The sequence below is a fragment of the Anas acuta genome, chromosome 6, assembly GCF_963932015.1.
Source record: "Anas acuta chromosome 6, bAnaAcu1.1, whole genome shotgun sequence".
Classification (NCBI taxonomy): domain Eukaryota; kingdom Metazoa; phylum Chordata; class Aves; order Anseriformes; family Anatidae; genus Anas; species Anas acuta.
The window spans coordinates 26,816,779-26,840,516 of record NC_088984.1 but is presented as its reverse complement, the minus strand read 5'-3'; the positions used below and the strand labels follow the sequence as shown (position 1 = coordinate 26,840,516).

The window sequence follows — 23,738 nt, the reverse complement described above, 5'->3', positions numbered from 1 at the left end:
TTTATATTTAGAAGAAACCTGGTAATTACAATGAACAATGCAATGCATTAGTATAACCTTTTTTAAAATTGTACATTTGAATACTCACTGATTCTCAGTGTTCAGCTATTCTCAAATAGCTCCTCAGTCATTAGTGTGAAAGAATATTTCTGTAATAATGGCTGTTATTTTTTTTTCCTTTTACATATAATGTAACCATCTCTTGCTACACACCCCATCACCTAACTGCTCTGCAGCAACCCAGCATTTGGTCAGAAAAAAAATAGATTTCACTTTTACTGTTCCACTTAGTTTCATTAAATAAATTCAGCAACCCTGCAAAAACAGCATAAGAGGTTCAGGAAATGGAGTACTTGCTCTAGATTCTTCTGAAGCAAGCATCGGTTTCCAAGTTGTAGATCTAGCAGAACATGGTTTCTGCTGTTCTTCACTTTGCCATCTTCTTTATTTCAACCACAGACTCTTCAGAGGAAGAGCGTTCTCCTGTTGGTCAGTAGTTCATCAGAGCCCTAAATCCAGCTTTACCCTGTGTGCTATTGGGCACAATACTATCTTAGATTAATATTATAAAATATAGTACAGTTGAAATGCCACTTTTTCATTCCCAGTGTCACTCATTTACCAAGCTCCGCATGCTTAGCATTCCTGCTAGCTATTCTTCTCACCAGTGCTACTACACAAATGAACTCTTTTATGAGTACCATATATGTTCCAGCACTACAGGTTAGAATATACATGGTAGTTAGGATATACTTTCCATCCCCTTCCCTTCAATATTGTGAAATATTAATGGTAAGGTCAAGTGAAGTAAAATGATAAACAGAATATAACTTAGCAATACGTGGCAAGGAAGAGAGAAGAACACAACTGTGCCACTAATAACAAGTGAGTCAGATGTTTTATTAAGTACAGTTCAATTGTATTCAGGTGAAATGTAGCATCAGTAAGCTACTTTTGATTGCAGTAAAGATTTATTTTGAATAAACCACACCAGACTAATTTCAGACTGCACTCGCTGTGTACTCTTGTGTAATTACCTGTGCATTCATAACCAAAGGATTTTACAAGCTGTTCAGTAGGATTCCTCAGCAATTTTGAAACTACGGTATGTAAGTCACTGAATGCAAGATATTGCAATGAGGTATTTTTGCCACCAGTGGAAACATTCAAATTCTAAAGGCTCCAATTATTCATCACATTGCCCAATTTGTTAATAAGAAACAGAGCAGCAGCAGAAACACATTGGTCAATGAGGCTATCTAGAACACACTTGTCATCTATTCCAATACAGATAAACTTAGCAAGTAAAACATATGCTGCCAGCAGAAAAAGTGCTGCTCTTTTAATAAGCAAGCAGTTCTAACTGTGGCTGTGACATCAGGCCCGCTCCCTGCTAGTTCCTTTCACTCTTGCGCATTAACATGAAAAACAGTGTCAGGGAAAAAGGACAGGGTGTTAGGCGAACTCTTACTTAAATGTGTACTTTTATTTATACTTTCTTAAAACTAAATAAATACAGTTCACACCCCAAGGACTTGCTACAGATGATCAAATACTTCCAAACAGTAGGTTGTGAAAAAGCCAGACTGCAGCTGCTCCAGTGTGACTTTGCAAAGGAGAGGGAAGGTATCATCACTTTCCTTGACCCACATACACATGCACATGGGAGAAAAGGACTGCAAGGGATCTCCTAAGGCATCCTGTCCAGCCCCCAGCTACCACTAACAATTCCTCTCATACATTGCATTTAAAAGTAGTTGGGGGTTTTGCCCTTTCCAATACCACTGGAAAGCTGCTCCAGAAGCTCACTGTTTGAATCACTACGTAAATCCTCCTACTTCCCAGCCTAAATTTATTCATGCTTAACAGAAATCTGTTTGTTCTTGTGCCAGGGCTACCAGTAACAGCTCATTCCCCCTGCTGGTAGAAATGACCAGGCTGTCGATGCTTACAGCATCTAAACCCTAGAAGAGATGGGTGAAAATACAAAACTGTAGATGAAAACATTAAAGATGTTATCTCCAGCAGAGAGATGCCCAGAATAGCAAGGACTGCATTAGCTTGAGAAGCAGAAGGAATATGGCCACACCAATATAATGCATGCTTGAACTACTAAAGCTCACTGAAAACAGGCACTAGTTACTGGGAAGCTGTCTCTCTGGATATGGACATGCAGCATTTAGAAAGGTACAATAACTGATTTTCTCATGTTCCCGCCCAAAAATCTAAAAAACACTTTCTCCAGTATTTGCAGGTGCTGTGGCTGCTGCTCACGTAACACACTTTTACAGACTGGATTTCTGTGTGCATTCAGCAGAGTGACCAGTTCTGATGCTGCAGCAATCAGTGCTGTAATCCTTATGAAAGGTAGGTAAAAATGCTGAGGAACAGCTGTGTTAGTCAGGAGAGGAAAATCCTGGAATTTCCATAAAATGCAGCTCTACAAAAATAGGAAAAAAATAGAAACTGCTCCACCCAATTAGGCATCCTGCCTTTTCTCCATAGATAAACTTGGACCGGTTTCCGTGCTCCTTTCCTAATTAGGCATAGGGATGAATCATCAGACACGAAACACGCTACCCTGAAAGATTCCTATTTGAGGACACATCTAGGATTTAAGACTGACTCCTCTAGAAACCCTAAAACAATATCTAACCATCACTTCTCCAGAGAGGAAAGTCTGAAATTTTAAGAAAAATCTGTGCAAAGTGATATCAAAGTATTGCATGAGAGGCCTAGGGTGTCCCCTATATTCGAGTTACTAGAAGATAGGTTTTGTCATGAAAATAAGTTTCAGCATCAGATATGGATCCCAGATTGGCATTATCATCCTTCCTGCCCTGGCCTTCTAAGCTCATTTCCTTACAATCTTGATATGCAAATAAAGAACATAGTCTCTCAGCTTTCCCCCACCAATCAGTCTGGACCTACGGGTCCCCAGATTTTGATGATTTGGTGATTCTCAGCACCTACCTGCCAAAGACAGTATCCCCTAATGTCAACATAGTAGTTTTGCAACATCACAATAAAATTATTCAGAGATCCCAGTGAATGTTTTTTATGACTTCTGCTGTTAATTCCTTGAGCGGATTCTTGATTCCTAAGGAAGCTGCAGTAAGCTTTTGTATTTCCCAAAGCTCAGAAATAATCTGAACTCAATAATATTTACTAGTTTACTAGACTCAAACTGTCAGCACAATAATACAGTGGATACTTTTAGGGGATTATGTCTTCCATTTTGTCACTTTGGCACATAAGCAAATGAAGCCCAACAGCCTTTCCCAATGCAGTACACAACCCTCAAGCGTCTTGCTAATTTTCTTGACAAAAATCTCAGCCACAAACCTTTAGAACACACACATTAAAAAAAAAAAAAAAAAAAAAAAAAGCAAACAGCATAAAAACCCACCTAGCCCTCACAACTATGGAAGGAGATACTTCTCTCCCCCGCAAGAGCCACACACAATCTGACCACATGGATTGTCACATCAAGAACTCACACTTGGGGATTTGAAATTATGCCCTTCACCCTGCTCCTTCCATTCTTCCTTTCGCCCACATGAACTTACACTCAGTCACTTTTCAAAGGTCTTATTATTTCTCTACATGCGTATGTTCCCCATGATTGTTTGGGGTTGCTTATCCTACTGGTTAACCATAAGTTTAAACATGCATTATTATGGGTTGTTATTATGGAAACATAGCGGGTTTTGAAGACTTTGTGGAAATTAAGACAGCATTATTGTATTCTACATGGAGTTTCTTTGCAGCATACATGAAGGAAAAAGTGCCAGTTTTCCTATGACACGTCCCCCCAAAGTCCCAGCTGGGGGGTGGGAGAGGGACATTTATGATTCAAACCTATACTTCAAAATACATTTTTCAATGATTATTTGCAAAACTACTTCTTACAGGGAATTTATGAATTTACTTTTCTCTCAAATTCCATCCACATTTTATGGATGAGATCCAAACTTTAACCATCTTTCAACTTCTCTTGCATTATCTTGCTGAAGAAATTAAAAATCAAAAGGAATTGCACCTGACTAAATTGGATTTCAGAGCAAGCCCTCTCTCCGTAACAAAGGCATGCCCCAAACTTACTTCCTAGGGCTACACAAATCAAGACCTTAGTCACAGAAACTTGAATTATTCTTAGCTTTTATAACTGTTCCTATATGCTGATGCTGCACACAGGCTTGAAGCGCAGAAGAATTTCTTAAATCTTCTTACACTTCAACTGGTAGAGCTTGGTGGATTGAAGCATAAAACAGCAGGGGAACATGACCAAAGATACAAAGCAGATTAATTGCACAGTCTAAAGTATAATCTGACCTCTGCAGACCAAAGGTAGTTCAAGGCTCTTCCCACTGGACAGTGCTTTCCTACTTTTATATTGTCTTGGCCCTATCCCAAAATTATGTTGCTCTCAAACACAGTTGCATAATAAATGAAACTTCCATTTACCAAAGAGATCTTGCTGAGCACAAAATGTCTTTTTCTTCATTCTGCCTATTGATAAATTGAGCTTTTTTTCCCCTTTTCTTTACAGAAAACAGCAACAACCATGTATTGATTGGACCACTGTTCAAACAATACAATAGTCTTTCACAACATTATACCACCTACATTTTTTATACGGGAAATACAGATAGATGAATTAATATAGGCATGAAGTATCACTGTAATAATAATAATAATTAAAAAGAAAGAAATCATGCTTAGAATGAAAACAACGTAGCCAGAGCTATATAATCTCTTTTGCATTATTTTGCAAGTAACAACCACAAGAAACCCGTGTAATTCTACTTCTGCTGCAGGATTCTCTGTGGCCCTATCCTCAGCTGCACGGCAATCCTAGATTTGCCTTCACTGCTATTTTAAGGTTTCCATTTAAAGAGGGAAAATGCTGGACAGAACTCCCATGGTACTTCCTCTTTGCTGCTGTGCTGCTGGGGAAGCTGTGCTTAGCAATTGCTAGTGGCCTTATAGATGTGGCCAGATGGTAACAGTCCTCAGTGTAGGCTTAGATTAGAATACAAACAGGCTTAAGGTAACATTTAAATGCTAGTTTCTAGAACCCTTTCCATCCCAGACATATGTGCAAAGGTAACGAGTTGCAGAGCCAAAACTAGAACCTGTACTGGAAGCACTAATGTGCTTATCCAGTCAGCGTATAAAATGTAACTTGGTCTATATGAGCTGTCATGCAGCTGAACTGCAGAGCTCAAATTTAAAATATTCATGATCATTCTCACAGTATTTTTTTTCTTCCCCTCCAAGAGAGCAATGAAGAAACAGTCTTACATTTTCAGATGTAACTATTTGTTTTACAGACGGAACATCTTTTGTTGGGCTGCCAAGCCTGAGTCATCCCTACAGACTCATTTCTAGAAGAAGCATGCACATAGGACTGACAACTGATCACAAGCTATTTCCTAACGTCCATAAGATGTTATAGGTTTTAAAGCAACCTAGTAAAATTAAGACATTGTAACCTTTATACTAAAAAACATTAATAAAATTCTTGGCTGCTGTAGTCATGAAGAATTTTTTTTTAATTCACAAAACTATGTCACTGAGGAAGCAATGTGCTCAAACAGCAGGGGAGCATTCTGAATGTACAGTTAGAATATCTCCCAGCTGGTTACCGCAGCTGGAACTGCCCTGCTTGCCTCTCAGCTTCTCTCACCATCATTGCGGTGACAAATGTCACAGGGCCCTGAGCAGCAGCAACATGACCCAGGAGTGATGAACTCTGAGAGCTTCTCTACTGGTGTCACCAGGAGTAGAAATGTAACCTATTGGTGTCAAGAGAGAACATAAGCAGCAAAGAAGGTCTTGCAGCATGGTCAGATACACTACAGTATTAAGATCTAAAATACCAGGTGGTAACAACTTGACCTTCTAAAAAGACCAAATATTGGGGAAAAAATGATCTTCACTTCAGAATTTTTCTTTCACTGGAGATAAAAACATGGTGTTTAGTGTAGATTTTTCAAGGTAACTACCAATTTGAACAGTTGAACACATTTCATTCTGAGAAAAGCCTTCGGTCTTTGATCATCTGCTGAATGTTTAATTAAGCAAGCAGGGTAAACACATCACTTAATCTGTATCCAATGGGGAATGTGTTCTCTTCCATTCCCTTTGAGATAAAATTACACTACTTGAAACCAGGTTCACACTAAGTCTTATAAGACTATAATTTTCCTTCCTGCTATTCCCATCAATTGCAGTATAATGAATCAGATAAAGCAGCCAGACCATCCTGACTTTTGTCAAATTTTCCAGTCATTTAGGGGAAAAAAAAAAAAAAGCAAAAAAAAAGCCTGTGATGTTTACATCGCTATTTTCAGATGTAAAGGTTGATATTCATAGTGGCCTTTAAACATGGAACCATCTCCTTTGGATTCTGGCTTGGAGATAAAAATATATTTGATTTACAATTCAGGATGTGCTAGAGCAAAATTTGAATATAGAAGCACCATTAATTATATCTAATCTTTTGGTCTACAACAACATTGAAGGACATCCAAAACTTGATCACACCTGAAAGCTCAGTGACCACAGCAATTGTGCAAGGGCACTCAGGTCTCTTGCAGGTGCCAGGACAAGCACAGGGTACTTTTGTCTTCACCATCCCTCAGCTTACTGTCCTCATCTCTCTGTTGGAACTGAGGCACCTGTGAATGAGGACTTTGGAACAGTATTAGAATTGCCTCCCCTCTGAACAGCTCTGGAAGAATGGGAATTCTCTGGGTTCATGGAGGAGTGTCTCAGGTTTCAAACAATTTTCCTTTGCTAGCTTTTTTCCTGGCCTCCTTCTGGCACTTCTGCTGTGATATTACATAGTCACTCCAATATAAAAATAATGAGACAAGAAGTGCCAAATGCCCATCCAGTGAGCCTCATACCATGTCTTTCACAGGTCTCAGATGACTGTATCAGGAGACACAGAGATTCTTTGCTGCATTCCCTGAAAATCAACACTGTTTTGATGGAAGATGCTGTAATCTCTTCCCACTTATCCTGCCAAACTCAACTTCCACACAGTACAAATCCCTGGTGGAATCTGAATTGGGCTGACAGCAAGCCTTGTTACTTTTCCAATTAACTCTTGGAGATATCAGATTTATTTTCCTCTTCCCTCTCATTTTTACAGCATAGTTTTCTTCAACTACACACAGGGATCTTTCCGTCATCTTCCTCATCAGGTATTTCTCTCCAAATATAAAAGGTGGCTGAAATATCCAGAAGATTCTCTGCTCAGGGCACATAGTAATTAGCATACCTTGTGCCAGGAGAAAAAGGATTAAGCCTTCCTTGCCCAGCCATCTGCTGAATATGCTCTGCCAATGCAAGAATAGCATTTTACTATACAAACTGCAAGAATAATACATCTACCTTCCATGCTGAAATTCTGTAGATTTCCATTGAAAATAAAATACGGGCCTAGTACAAAAAGTGGAAATGCACCACAGCACAACAAGACCAGAGAATGATGTTATTGAATCATAAATTTTAAATTTCGGCATCCTGACACTAGGAGAAAAAATGGCCATGCAATGCAAGTTTTCAGCGATTTCACAAATCACCTTCAAGACATCCGTATTTGCTCAGCAAACACTCCTGATAACTAGCTGAATAGGAAAATTGGAACTTTGGAACTGGCTTGTTAGATGGAGGTAAAAAGAAGAGAGACTGAAATTTATTTGGAGAAAATAGTGCTCTATGCCTTAAGAGGAAGAGACATCCATGTTCCCTCAACTCCCATGTGTCACACCGTCCTTCACCAAAGTATTTTCAGTTAAGACAACAGGTAAGTTCGACTTTACAGTAAGGTAATTCAATTTGCTGCTGTATTTTGATAATATTCTTACATTATGTTTCTTTGCAGTCTGGAGCAAGACAGGCCTGTTTTGTTTCCAGTTTCCTACCAAGGAGAATGGAGCTTCGGCTCTAGCTGAGCCTATGTCTCTCCTTTACGTAAGAGCTGCTCAGAAGCTGGCAGACATCATTATTTGGATTTGTCCATGACTGATGCTGCTTAGCTTACCCGGAATTTGGAATTGCTAGAGACCAGGTACACTGGTGTATCCTCCAGGCAAGTCATGGAGAGCTTGGGAGGTGGGCCCTGCTGCAACCCGCCAGCTCTGCTGCCCCTATGCAGGAGCTCTGCAGGTGGGCCTTCCTCCTGTCAGGCCTCCAGCCAAAACAGGACGTCAATGTTTGTCTACCTGCAGCTCCTAAAGCAAATAACAAAAGAATCTGGATAAGAGAGAGATGAAGATATATAACCTACTGCCACCCCATGTCTTAAGTCAGGACAGAAAATGCTTCCCAGTAAATTAAGCCTCATATACCATTTTTCCCCTTCCTTCAGTATTTATAGTCTACTAGCTGGATCCTGAAATATGATTAAAGAGAAAGCAACAAAAACCCCCTTCCAAGAGCTGCTGAGCAGACTCAGCATCAAAGGATTTCAGAAGCAGAACATTAAAATACACTGTAGGAATCAAGCTTGGACAGAGCTTTATGCCTAAAACAAGTTTTCCCTATCTCTGATTTCTGTAATTCCTTTAAAATCCATACAACAGCAGCTCTGTTGCACTTCATGAGCCTTGTCACAAGTACAAGCCTTCAAGTTGACACATTTTAAAAATAACCCATGAGTAAGATCTTGTTCTCATTTCTGTAAAAAGTCCCCTACTGATGATAAAAACTGGTTAATAATTTAACAAAGTAATCTGAGTGTTCTAAAAATGGCACAGTGCCATTTATATTTAAAGAAAGTGCTTAGTTATAGGAGATTAATCTGTGAGAGAGGACTATTATTTAGTAAAGTAAACGCTTCCAAACCATCTGCATAGATTCCTAATATTACCTGCCTATGGGTAACTATAGGCCATTCATTCCTTAACCAGATTGCTCTCATGTTCGAGAATGGTTCCATTGAGAAAAGAGTGGCTACTTACAAGATGAAATATTAATCTACAAGAGGTTAATGCACTTTGATCCATGCAATTAAGATCTCAACTCCAACACCCTACCAAGGCCCCAAGAAAATCATGAGAAACGTTGGCTCCCTACAATCAAGTTTATTGATCTGAAAATAATAATCTGAAGAACTGGAGGGTTTGTGTTTCTTCAGCAGATTCTGAAAGGTTGATAATCCCCAAATTTTCAAGGACTTCCAGTTATTTTGGAATGCCAATTGTTATATATACATTTCACATCACTGAGGACCCAATCCTCATAAACACCTAGCAAAGTCTGGGAATGACAACCAGACTCTAAAAGTCAGTGTGTATGTTGATTTGAAAGTGAAGAAGGTCAAAGTTAATGAGCATTTTCACATTTAAAAGCATGTTGCTTTTAAACAAATTACCTCACTTTTCCCACCTTTAAAACATGAATGTCACCAGTTTATCATGAATAATGTCAAGAATAACTAACTGGAAATGGAAAATGGAAAAACATCAATATGTGTTTTCATTGTCTGGTTAGTAGATCCCAACACCCTTTACATTCACCTTGCAGGTAAAAGCACAAATATATTTTAAAATGTTTTGTGACTGACATCTGTGTTCCAAAATGTTAATAATTGAACAGTTTTATTACTATTCAGACAAGTTAAATTTTATAACCAAATTTATGAATGTAGCGTACTGAGCTTCTGGATAGCTGAAAGTGAAGCCTGAAAGAAAAAAATATGGTTCCAAGGCATTTTCTGATTTGGTTTAAAAATAGATGGTTTTGACATACCACACACAAAAATAAAGCTATAGTTAGCTTGCCTGAGGCAGCTGTGCAGCTGGGAGAAGCACGTACACTGGCAGCCTATCTGTGCAGTCGCCTGTGTTGTGATACATGTTATCAAAACACCCGTTAAGAATACAGCAAGAATTAGCATTTTGGTTCAAGGCACAGCAACAGGAAGTGGTCTTTGATTTTGTTATCCAACATGTAAACCATTGAACAAAAGCAAACAAAATAGATTCCTAATTGGAAGCAGCAGATAATGAACTCTAAGGCAATTAACTTTCTTGGCTGGTTTGGTGCAAAACAGGTAAAATTAATGCTTGGTTTTGTTATTATCGTCATTTTTTAGTTTTAAAGCACTTTCACTGTGATAAATATATAAATTACTTTGCTAGTCAGTTGCATCAAATGAACAAGCAGAAACATTACTGGAATTACAAACAGTGCTATGAATACCCCCCATAGAACAGGGAATCCTATTTAGGGACAGATAGGCTCATTTCTGCCACTGGAGGTTTCTGCACTGACAGGTGATTTCAGACCAACCATGTGGCTGAATATTGTGCCACAACTGGAGCATTCTGGCTCTAAAACAATAAAAAGCCTTACAGAGTTCAGTTGAAGCTTAGAATCAGGTCCCCCAGAACTGACAGAAAGCTACTGGTAATCTCTAATTAGATTTGGACTCTTATTTGCTGTATTCATGTCATATTAACCTCTGCTGAACGGGGCATTCACAGCAATTCCAAAGCAATTTAATACATATAAAAAACCGAAACATATTCAAACTGCAAAATTAGGATCCACGTCCAAACTTTCCCAAAACTCTCTTACTTCAATGTAATTTGTTTCAGATCCATCTTTAAATGAAACACAGTCTAACTGACTAATAAGCCCAGTGTATGCTCAAATACAAATGGATAAAGGCTTGATAACAGCAAAAACCATGACGGGCTTCTATGCTATATCCAAAAATTTCTAATCAAGAACCATGTTTCCTGCCCCTTTACTTAATGCCTCTTCAAGCATTAATTTTCAGAATAATAGACATATATTTTGCAATCACAAGAGGAAAAAATTGCATGTATGCCAAGTGATAGAACGCTAAACAGCTGAAAAAGAGCAGGTACACTCCCACACAGTGCTTACAAAATCATCTCCTGAAGTCTGAGATGCTATGTGACCTTCACTTACATCAATTGCATAAAGTTTCACAGAATCACAGAATAGTTGAGGTTGGAAAAGAACCTCTAAAGATCATTTAGTCTAAAACCCCTGCCAAGCAGGATCACTTAGAACACGTTGTGCAGGATGGCATCCAGGCAGGTTTTGAGCATCTCCAGAGAAGGAGATTCTACAACCTCTCTGGGCAGTGCTCTGTCACCCTCAAACATTTAAATGTTTACTTAAAAATTAAAAAAAAAAAAACAAAAAAAAAAAAAACACTTTTCCCCAGAAAAGCATCAACACTTAGTATGTAAATACATCAGAATTCATCATTTAGAAACAAAACTGTGATCTTTCCTTGAAAGTACAAACATGAGAATATGATATAAGTGATAGTCCTCTTCACTTCAAAGTGTTAGAAACATGAAAAAGTTAACCATGTCTAAACTTGTGCTGAATTTCAGCACTCAGTCCTTTCAAATCCATTTATAACCTGAGCATTTCGACTGTCGAGACATCGATAATTGCACAATGTAGCTCTTTAAAAAGTGTTGACGGAAAATAAAATAACAATAATAAATAATAAAACACAGAAACAATCAAAACCCAACCAGCCAAAAAAAAAAAACACCACACAACTTAAATACTTTGCAAAAAATTTCCACATCACTCATACTCCTCTGGTAGCTGATGTCTTTTCGCCTTCTCCAGATGTTATTCAAGAATTTAGTAAGAGTCATACAGCCTGATGACAATGGAGCTCAGATCCACAAGCCAGCTTTTGGCAAATGTTAATTCTTTCCCCTTGTAAACTTGAGAGAAATTAATACATTTACAAAGAAAAAATAAAGCACTACCATGCTACTGAAAACAGACTAGGAGGTTGAACTGATGATACAGACATGCCATGGTACACAAACAAGAAAATGAAAACAAAACCCCATGTTAAAGTAAACTTAAATAAGAAAAGACAAACAATGTGAACACACGCTAGAAATATTTGCAATTTCAGCTCTCCAATAGAAATTTATCAAGCTTTTACTAATAGCAAATTTAGTAGAATGCAATAGAAAAATGCACTAATCTGTCTGGTATTACTGGCCTAGCTGTTCTATATTTTATTTATTTTACACACATCCCTATGCTTTACAGGCTAGACATCGCTGAAGTTTAAGAAAGGAGATAAAGTGATAAAGTATAAAAATCCCCCTTACAGCAGCCTGCCTTTTTGCACAACTCCACCGATCTGCTTTGGAGAAAGCAATGGCAGCACAAGTCAGCAAAGGAACCCCATTTTAAATCCTGTTCCGCAACCCATTCTCATAAGAAGCTATTTCATTTAATTATCGGCAATAGGAAGCCAAAATACTATCTCCTTACAAACACAGGCAAGTGAGACCATACAAAAGAAATAAGCAAGCAAATACAATAATAATAATAAGCTCAAACCCCAAACAAGCCCCAAAGAAATAAGCCACAGCATATTACCCTGAATATTACGTTTGCAAAATACTCATTAAATCTAATTAACACTAAGCTAGTTAGAACAAATTACTGAACACATGGCAAAGCTACCCAATACAGAAATCTCACGCAACAACAAATGGCTCTGTGAACTTAGAGGAGATGATGGGAACACATGGCTTGCCAGAATACAACTGAGAGATATTTATGACAAAATCTCTGTTAAATAAAATGCTTCATAGGCCACAATATTTCTGTGCCCCCACCTTCCCTGAATGAAAGTCTATAAAGAAAAAATTGTGGATGAATTACAGAAAAAAATCTGTAAATTAAAGTTTTGCAGGCTCCACAGTTAAATGAAATAAAGGAAAACAGAGGACTTGACCCATTAGCTGCACTAAGGAGATGAAAAGGATATGGTAGCCAACAGAATGCTTTAACCAGAGACATATGTGGATACTTGGCTCCCTTTTAAAATTTTCTTGAAAATTCAGATGTATGAAGGCATGAGCAATAGCTACATAATTATTATATTCATGTTAGAGCCAAATGATACTCATCACACCCTAATCTCAGAGAAAGTAAAGATGGAGAACTCTGCATTGCAGATGGAATTCTTATTTTAAAAGGGAGGAGCATGAGGGAGAAAAATATTTTACATGCAGAAAAAATGAACACTAATTTTCATTGTAAAAGTCTCTATAAACTTGGAAGTAAAAAAAACATGTAATATACAATTCTGTTACCGTGCTATCTTCTAAGCTCTTAAAAAAAGAAGTACATGTGCTTACCAATGCATTTCACAAAAAACAAACACTGACATCTAAAGTAAGATTACTTAAGATAATTCTGGGTAATATTGAACACTGAAGAGTTCTTTACATCCACAGAAAGTGCTGCATGAACATTAACTAATTGTTGTAGGTGAAAATATGCTGACTTTGACTCCAACATTATCCTGACCCCAAATTCCATCATATATATGATATGTTGGCAATAACTCAGAAAATGATGATTTGCTAGAATAGCGTGGAAAACGAAAGCATTAGATATTTAAAAATCCAAGGCCATAAAATATCTGTTGCCAAAAACTCAGCATGCTTACTTTTTGTTGTATGCAGACTGAGTCTAATGCTATTGAAAAGAAGAAAAGAAACGAAAAGCCCAAGCATTTCCATCATTTTTTGGACAACTTACTGATTAGTCATCATTAGGGCAGAATTACAACAGATGCTTCCAGTGTTTGGAGAAACCCACTGGTAGCCACATACAGCCTTTGAACTTCTAGCTTTTATTTATTAAACTGTTTCTTCTAAAAGAAATAGGTGCACAACTTTTGCTATAGCCCTTTTTCCCCTCTAAAAGTTGCTGAAAGGAAAAAGAGGAGCACTACCAAAGAGCTATTATTTATGTATTAAGCAAATAAATGTAAAATACCAGAAGAATGATAGAATCTGAACTAAATCACCACAGAAAGTAAATGGATTTTTGTAACTGTTTGCAAAGGTTCAGACAAAACGGAGATTAACGTATAAGGAAGACAAAGACAGAAAACTGAGTATTCATTGGTTTTGTTTCATTTTATCCCTGCTACAACTGTAAGTCTTACTCCTCATTTCTACACGTCTTCTTAGCACATCAGTGTATTAAAAGGCAAGTCATGCATGTGCATTGTATCCACAAGGGAAGCAACACTCATTCTGAGGATTAAGCCTATCCCCTTCACTGTTAATTCTCTCAGCATAATCTTCAGACCAGCAGACAGCTCTCAGCATGAGCTAGAAAGGACATATTTTCATTGTTTTGACTCTACAACTTGTTTCTGCAATATTAATAACTAAATAGACTATAATCAATATTTTCAGTTGCACTAGTGCCAATGTCAATGCAATATGACACAGCAAATAGGAAAAGCTGACCAGCTTTAATACACTAAAATACATTTTTGAGGATGCAAGAGATCAAAAAAGCTATTTACAAATGCTAGTTATTTGTGAAGAACTGTTTCAGTATTCCTTAAAGAAGGAACACTGACAGAGAAAGCTTGACAAATAATATGAGCTATAATAATGTATAATAATGACTTGCGTTCGTGTCTCATCAAAAACAGTTCTGAACTTCAAGAACTGCAATCATTACGACTTCCAGTGACACAGAAATACAATAATTTCATGCATTAAACCCACTAATGACTCCAATGAATCCAAAACCAACTAAAACCAGAAGTTTCATCATAACTCTCAAATATTCCAGTTTAAACTAGACCTCTACTATACTTGACACTCTATAAGCAAGTTATGAATTGCTCACATCTCCCAGGAAAGATGCAATCACCCAATTTAAAATTTGGTTACAGTATGATATTTGTAACTCCAGGTTTAGAAGGTAGAATTATATCTTATGCATTTAGTGAGGCACTTTTTGACAGCACAACAGTGCTTAAGTAGATAATTACACTCAGACAATATAATACATAATAATCATTAAGGATGGATTGAAAATTGCAAAGCATCTCCTGAAATTTTATGATGTATTAAAGCCTCAAGAAACAATGTCTATGCTTTTCAACCATTTGTCCATTCAAGCTGACACATTTGCATGCATCTCTCCTGCAAAAGATTATGCTGTTTCAAACAGGCACTGTTACAGACAGAAAATGTCTACTAAATTTAAAGAACAAGGTGTTCTATGCAAGGTAGTCTATTGTTCGATAAAATTGTATAGAGTACAATTCTGGTATTCTATTTACCAGAAAACATTTAAACTATTTTTACACAGTTTCAAAGGCTGTTCTTCTGCATGCATTGCAAGATCATCATAATCAGGATTTATTTAGTCTACAATTATGCAGAATCGATTGGCTTCTCTGTAAAGTAGAAAACTATTTAATATTATGATACTTTCAGCAACTGCCCTCTTTAATAAACATGCCCTCAAAAACAAAACAACAAAAACCCAACAGTGTTCATGAAGTTCTGCGGGCACCTTGCCAGCTGGTTGGTTTTCTTGGTTTCCTGCTGCCAAAATGCAATTGAAGACATCTAAAATATCTCCAATGCTTTTTCAGTGCTATCCTTGGATGTCATTGCTTCAGTTACCACAGGATGGGATGAATCCTGGCTTCGTTGCAGTCAACAGAAGACGCCACTGGATCAACATATTGTAGTTGTGAACAGCTGTTTAAATTACGATTAGCTTTCTTCAGAAACATAGCTTACTGAATGACACTTTGTGGTGTTCTTTCCCCAACAAGTTATATATAACAACTATTTTCAAGTTAATTAATACATCCAGAATTTAAAAAAAAAAAAAAAGACTACAAATACATTAATTAGGTCTTTATTTTATTAAAACAAGATTGACTCTGCTGAAGGAATGAATAAATTCATAACTGTATAACAATATAAGCAAACAAGGAACAAAACCTTTTCTTCTGGGCATGCTCAGACTTATGTGAGTACGGAGTTTTCAGAAAGTTATCATCTGGAATACTGTGAATCACAGCAAGTAAGTCACTGACAACAAAAATTGCTGAACTTCAATTGCATTAAGCAAGCGAGGTATGTTTTACTTTTCTTATCCCCAAAACATCAAGAGTTGACACACTGTTCTGTATGAATTCAGATTGATCCATTGTGAGGCAGATTTACCCTAGGTGAAATAGAAGGGAAAACAGCTAAATAAATTAAGATTTGTCATCCCACATCCTTTTAGCACTAGTCAGTGAAGTAAGACTCTGAAGCACTGAAACACAAATATGAACCTCTCCTCTACACTTCAAATCAGGACACCATCCACTTCTGTTACCTGTCACTAATTTATTTCCAGGTACTTTATCATGTCCTGTAGCTCTTCATAACGTTAAGAAAAAAAAATCCAAGTGCATGTCTGAGAGCTGAGGATACAAAGAAAGAACATCCAGCAACATCACTTGAAAAGTCTGTGACACTACGTTAGTACAAACACATACTATGTCAAATGACCACAGACAGTAGAGATAAAGAAGCAGATTAAAAAAAAGTTACAGAAAAAAACTACATAAGGCAAAAACGTTTCAAAATACATTCCCAATTGTAAGAATGTGAAAACCACGAAGATGTGTTCTCATTCAGACACAAATTTAGCATGAATCTTTGGATTAAGTCATAATCACATTATAAAGACAACTAAATATCTCATTGTATGCGAGTCCCAGAGAGGAGCGCTTCGATAATACAAGCACAAAAAGAACTAGAAAATGAAAAATCCTATCAGAAAAAAACTGAAGAACTGCCAAGGAGCAAACATCAGACATCTAAATCCGGGGGGACTTACTATTCTGTTTGCTTAGCACCTAGCACAGTAAGAGTTTAGATCACACTCAAGGATCAGAATACTAAAAATAAAGATCAAGCTGCTTAGAATAAGGTTTAAAAAATTGAATGAGTACTTTATGGAGAGGGACTTATTTAAAATTATTAAATGTACTAAAATTACAAGTACGAAATTATGGAAGGTCAAAAATGACATGCACAGAAGAAATAGTAACATTTTTCTATTCTATTCTATTTTCTATTCTATGCAAGCTATTCTGCATCTAACTGCTGCAAGTTAGATTCTAAAAGCATGACTTTGTTCCTCTTTAGTCAAGAAGTCTTTTCTTGCTTTTGCACATTAAGACATGAAACTATACTGGTAAGTACCTTTGTCCAATGATGAAAACAAAAAAACAAAAAAAACATCCTTTCAATTTCCATGAGAAAGCATTTCAGCATTCAATTTTTCCATTGCTGTAGCCTCTACAACCATGTTCTGAAGTTTCGGCCATGATGTCAATGAACAGTGTGCTACTCAGTAACAGCAGCAGAATATATAATATTAATGAGGAATTAGTAAAACAATTCCCCAAGATCCCCCAAAAACTCATTTGTCCTTCATGCACATGGTATTTTGAGTACGTCTGCCTTTTTTTTTTTTTTTTTTTTTTTACACATATTTTCATTAACTCCTCTTCCAAGGCAGATTCTGCATTTGCTTCTCTCATACCACAATCTCCCCTCTTTCCTAGTAGTCACTGAGCATGCACAGAAGAGGTGTTTAAACAATCATAAGAGATGCATAGAATAAAATCTGAGCATACATTAAATCTCACTTTTACATTGTCAACCACAGAATTGTTTCCAGACTTGGACCTCAAGTCTTCTATAATAAACGTTGTTAGAGTTCATCTTTATTTATTTTTTTTTAAAGGTAAATACATAGCTACTTACACTTTTAATTAAATAACATTTTTCTGTTAAAAAAAAAAATAAACAGCTCAACACCTAGATAAAGGGGTCTATTATGTACCCCGCCGCCCAAAAAAAGATGCTAAAAAAGTTAGTCATTGTATAGTCCACAATATACTTTATTACTCTCAATATTTCAAGGAAATTTCTGTGCTGGAGAAACAAGTTTGCAATAAATGAGTATGGAAAACAGTATTTTTGAGTGTAAACAAATACACACTAGCAATCAAAGTAGAATGTGCATTAAACCTTACTCAAACAGAACAATCTATACTTTTCATATGTACAATATTGTGAAAAATTAGATTGAAGAAATTAGATAGGCAAACATTCTTGTATCATAAAAATATGTCAGAATGGGACTTAAGAGTTAATTTAAAGCTTTGCTTTAAAACAAACTTTATCTTAAAAATCTTTTTTTTTTTTTTTTTTGCTTTAAACCTTTAATCTAAAAATTAGGCTTTCTATAAAAACCATTCCATTAAAATTTTGCTTTAAAAAATCAGTTTTATATTAGACAAAATATTAAATCATACAGGCACAATTAGTTTAGAGCTATAAGAACTCATAACCCCTTTTTTTTTTTTTTCCAGTGACTTGTAATCCAGTCATAAGATTCTTGTCAACTGACAACCATAGGAAAACTCATCCATAGAAACAGACTTTATTTCAAAACTAAAAGAAAAAAAAAAAGAAGCGTCAGATGATATTTGACTTCCAATTTAGTTTCCAGCTGGTTTAAGTACATGCACATCGTTGACTTGTCCTGGGAAATATGCACATTTATATAGTTGGATTTTTTTTCTTTTTTTTTAATTTTTTTTTTTTTTTTAAACAATGAGTGGCTTATGATGACAGCTTTTACATTTCATTCAGATGCTGTATTTCAAAATACAACATTTCATAGCACAGCTTTATCTCAATACAAACTAGTGACCCTTGGCACTTCAGAAAGTGAATCAAGAATGTGTTTTGATTTTTTGGGGGGGGGGGGGGGGGGGGGGGGAGGGGGGGGGAGAAAGCACACACAAAGCACACACATAGTGTGTAATGGCAGAGAGAGCAGGGTCTTGGTCTTTTATATATGCTTTCTTTTAGCATATAAGATTTATTGTAAAGTTATTTGTCAATTTGTATACTTGTACAACAGATTATATAATATACCAAATTGCAGATTTGCAAACCAGAGCCCTGACTGTGACGAAGTTTAACTCTCTGCTTAATTTAATACAAGTGAACAATTAATTTTGATTTTAAAGTATAGAAACATCTTCAAAACTAGGGTTTGTCTCCTAAACACACATTAATTAAATAAGCTGTCATCATAACAACTAAAACAAAAGCAAAAAAAAAAAAAAAGCCTTCCCAAAGAAAACAAAACAAAAGCCAGAAACAAATATAACCCGAAGCCACAGAACACTACTTTTTTTTTTTTGCCGTAGACAAAATCATAGATCAATGGCCTAAAAAAAAAAATCACTAATTGAATACAATTTATTTATTTGTTAAATTCAGCTTATTTAAATATCTGTTATGAAACAGATATTTTAATTTTAATATATTTAGATGGATGTCGCTTTAGGTTTGTTTTATTTAAATGTTTTACTGAATATTTAAAAGTAGTTTCAACTACAGCACACAAAAACTAAACCAACAGTATGCCCAATTAAAATCAAAAAAAACAACCACTGGATGTCAAATTTAAGGTTAGAACAACTCACTGCTACTTGTCTCTAACTTTTCCATCCCCTCACTAAGGAATGTAAATTTAACCTATAAACTTTAGTAGTAAGCTATTTAAAACAAAAAGCAGAATAAAGTAACCCTAAAACTGTATTTTCTTTTGGAATTTGAGGTTTCAGTATAGCCACCACCATTGGAACAGTACTCAAGGGAGACATATTTCCTTACCAGCATGGTCCATTATTGCTTGATAACAGCCCACAGTGACTTGTTGCCCAAAATAACTGATTTGGACATGGTTTCAAGAAAAAGTTGGTATAAAAACATGTATAATTGTATTTTGTTTCAAGAAAACACTGAATTGATCTGAATTGTATCATACTGTATTAATTTCAATACCACTCCATAGGCAAGTATATACCATACGTGTTGAACAAGATGTGCATATATACAAACACAAAATACATACACAGAATTCACCCCAGATTAAGATACCTTAAATTAATTTTTAGCATGAGTTATGTTTTGCACTTTAAAATTATGTGGAAAAAAATGAGAATAGGCACAATAGTACAGCTTCTAATTTACCCTATTGTAGTGCACTATGACGCACTGATAATACCATAAAAACAATATGATACTATTCAAGCTCATTTGTTTTGATGCACAAGTGAAGTCTAGCAAATAGGGTTAAGTGCTTTTAACTCAAATGCACAACTTCTGCAGCTTTACACAGTAGAACAGTGCAATATATGCCCCATATATAATGTCCCATATATCAGGAACAAGAACTCAGTTTAAAGTTGTACCTGTTTCACATTAGACTGGCTTTGCACTTTCTGCAGCTCTAACACTTCAGCTGCTTTGTCTATGACCTCCTTTTGTTCCCTTCTTTTCCAGGTGCTGGCTATAAAGAAAAAAAAAAAAAAAAGATGTTTTGGTGGCTAGCTCTCACCTGGTAGAATGAGACAGTTTCGAAGTAACGGTACAGCAGTTCTTGAGGGTTGGTTCACAGTGCTAGGGTGACCCCAATCTCCACTTACTTCCCAGCTTCTGACTTTGGAAGAAGCTCTCTGGCTTTTTAGGAAAAGATCCTGGCGAGACTTTCTGCCCCTTTTCAGGAATCCCTGTGACGACTGTTGAGTTCAGAAAAGTCCTTTTTGGTTTCCTCCTCACCTTTATTTTTTTAGCATCAGGCTTTTCTTTCTTAAGGTGCTTTCCCACTGTAGTTTTCCCTGTCTGGCGCCTGTGTATGGAAAAAGCAGAAGATTTCTGGGCACAAGGAGAAAGTTTCCTTCTCAGTCCCTCTTTTTGCTGTTTTATAGTTCTGGAAGTTTGTTTGCCTGTGCTTACTCTGCTTCCCCTCCTCCCAACAGTGCATCTGACAGACATAGCTCCTGCAGCTTTTTTGGAAAAAAGTGGTTCTATACTAGTGCCTTCTTTTCTCTTCCACATTGCTTTTGGATTCTCCCTCTCTAATCGCTCACTCCTGATGGAGGTCAGAGGAGTTTTGGTAACTCTGCTGTTCAAAGGAGTTAACCTACAGTCTCCTTCTATCACAGACGGGTGAGAGTTCAAAGGTGAAATGGACAGGTGTTTCAGAGAGTTCTCAGAGTGACCAGATACAAGACAATCTGTTCTTTCTACAGAAATCACGGAAGATCCATCTGCTTTTTGACTTGATGCTGTATCGTTCCCTTTACCTGGGTCTGCCAGAAGAGTTGCTGAGGATGAGCTATAGAGGTCTGACCAATTGCAGGACTTCGATTGTGTGCCTTCTCTCTGTGCGTCGGCTAGTTTCCTCATGTTTGCATCAAAGCTGAGACTTCTGAAAAGCTGTCTAACATGGGTGGGCTTTTTGACCTTTTCTCCAACAGAACTCTTGGGAGGCATTTTCAGAACTCTGTTTGTCAGTGGGTCATAATACTTCAAAGAACACTGTTTGTATTTATACCTTATAGAGTCCTTGCTATCTGTGGAGTTACGATTTTTCCTCGTTTTAGGAATGTCTACAGGTTTACCTTTACACTGCTTTATCTCTGGACATGAAAGTACATACACCGTTGTCTTGGGTTGCACAGGGCTCATAATCTTGCTATAGGACTCGGGAAGTTTAAGGGCACATAGTCTAGTTTTCATGTTTGGAGTCTTTTCACCTTCTGACCACATGGTGCTTTCTTTCTGATCAGCTTGATCAGACTCCTTTCTAGCCATTTTTCTTTTTGTTACAGGGTAATCCAATAGACTTGTTTGTGTGCCATGGCTAACTTTAACCACCTGGCATCTTGAAGCTAGGCGCCATGTCCTTTTCCTAGGCATTTTAAGAAGTTGTTGGTTGCATAGCATATCTGAAGCTACAGATTGGTTATCAAAATCAGAGCCACCACTTAAAGCATCATTAAATTCTGGCAGTGCTTTAACTGATGTACTTTCTACTCTGTTACCCTCAGCAGCATCATCCTTTTTCTCGTCTTTCTGCTTTTTTCTCTTCATTCTCCTCCCCGTAAAGTTGGCTGTGGATTCGCTGTCAAAGTAGCAGCGAAAACGACCTTCCCTGAAATCACGCACAAGTTCTTCAATTTTTATATCATCTTCATACATTATTTGAGACCAAGTCTTTCCCACAAAAGAAGGAGGCACATGAGGCAGAGCTGGAAGAACTGGTTCTTCAGTATGAGCTACTACATCCCGCTTCACTTTTTCTATTTGCTGCAATGATTCACCTTTTAAAACAGAAGAGAGCTGTGTTCCATAATCTTTATCTTGCAAACTTATTTGGACCTCTTTTAGCAACTCTATGTCTTTTACAGCTGCCTTGGGTAAGTCTGTTCCTGATTGAATAGGTGCATCACAGTCAAAACTCATTTCAGAGCCCTCTAAATGAGTACGATCCAGAAGGGATGAAACAGTTAAACAGAGATTGTTCTCCTCTTTGAAATGAAGTTCTTCATATGTGGTTCCATGGCAGTACTTCAGAATAACATTTTCAATAGTTTCATCCACTGAACTTTCATCACCCACGTTTGTCTTCACATTTTTGCATCCTGCTAGTTGTGGGGAAGTCCCAAGATCTAGGGAGCTGTTAATACCCACAGTATCCCTGAGATGGAAATCAGACACCGAAGTTTCATCCTGAGTTTGTAAACCATCTTGTTTTAAAAGAGATTGACCTGAGGTAATAAGTAAAGAATCCCTGTGCCTATATACAGGATTCTGTTGTGAAACTGAAGGGTATTTGGGGTGAGCCAGCGCCAGAGCAGGATTCAAGCATGGTTTCAATAACACATCCCTATCGCCTATCTCTGTTCCTGTTTCATCACATCCACTATGTGGAATCTTATTTGATGATGACAAATTCTTAGCATTTTTTTCTATTTTAGGATTAACAGAAGAACTAGGTATTAAAGGAGTGACAGACAAATGCTGAGGTATGGGGCTCACAGCTGTAAACTGGTCTTCATGGCTACGATTTGCAGTTTGAGCATCTTTCAGGACATCCCGTTTCTCATTGCTACAAATGCCAGTAGACTGCTGGGATATTTCTACAACACATTCCTTCTCAGTTTTTAATTTCTGAGTAAGTGTTTGTGTTACAGAAGTTTCCTTTGGGCCCTCATGAGAGGGACATGGAGCAGAAGAGCACATGTCATCACTGGACTCCTGGTCTTTGCTGGAAATCTCCTGTGTGCCTCTATTCTTTTTCTCCGTCTCTTCTGAAGACAGGCAAGCAATCCTAGCAGATGCTGGAGTGATTTGGAGTGGCATGTCATCATAGGTTGGCCTAAAAGAAATAAATAAAAAAAAACAACTATATAAACACTGTAAATATGTTTAAGATTTTTTTTTTTTTTTTTAACAATAGCTTTTAAAAAGTAATTACCTAGAGTGCATCACACCTAATGAACAAACACAGGATTCCAGCTCTACTATTTTAACACAGAAATTCCATTAGAAAGTGAAACAAGAAATGTTCCACAAAGCAAAAGACAACCCGGGCATTGGTTGGTTACCTTCTCCATGCAACTACCCATTAAGAATTGCCAAACTTACGTTATAATAATTTTATAAAATAGAATAAAGCAAGAAAACTGAAGAGTTTTCATTTGTTCAAAGCTGTGAGCTTAGAAGGATGTTCTTTCCTTGGTAAAACTATAATTAATTAAATAATGAGCTTTTGTAAAGAAATGGAACTTTATAATAAGGCACAGAATTAAAAATACTATTGACTATAAACGCCTCTTTCCCTGCAAAACACGTTTGCCTGATAGGAACTCTGTACACATTCCCACCAAGGAGTTCCATGCTTATTGCTTCTCACAGACATACCACAGCTCTAACTCACTTCTATAAGAAGCCAAGTTATGATTGTTCAGGCTCACTGTGACAACAGCG

The 23,738-nt window shown here is 36.9% G+C and overlaps 1 protein-coding gene across 5 annotated transcripts in view; it reads right to left on the bottom strand.

The window, feature by feature from the left end:
* Positions 1-23,738, bottom strand: part of ZDBF2 (zinc finger DBF-type containing 2) — a 37,236-nt gene that overhangs the window by 2,868 nt on the left and 10,630 nt on the right. The window contains exons 7-9 of one of the 5 annotated variants that reach the window (XM_068685942.1): positions 20,390-23,127; positions 20,156-20,253; positions 15,720-18,338 (exon numbers count right to left, since the gene is read on the bottom strand). In XM_068685942.1, the coding sequence (XP_068542043.1) occupies positions 18,333-18,338; positions 20,156-20,253; positions 20,390-23,127 (2,842 nt within the window). In that variant the 3' untranslated portion in view covers positions 15,720-18,332. Of the gene's footprint in view, positions 1-15,719; positions 18,339-18,659; positions 20,254-20,301; positions 23,128-23,738 lie in introns of those variants that run through there. The other 4 variants (XM_068685945.1, XM_068685941.1, XM_068685943.1 and 1 more) reach the window with 4 other exon arrangements.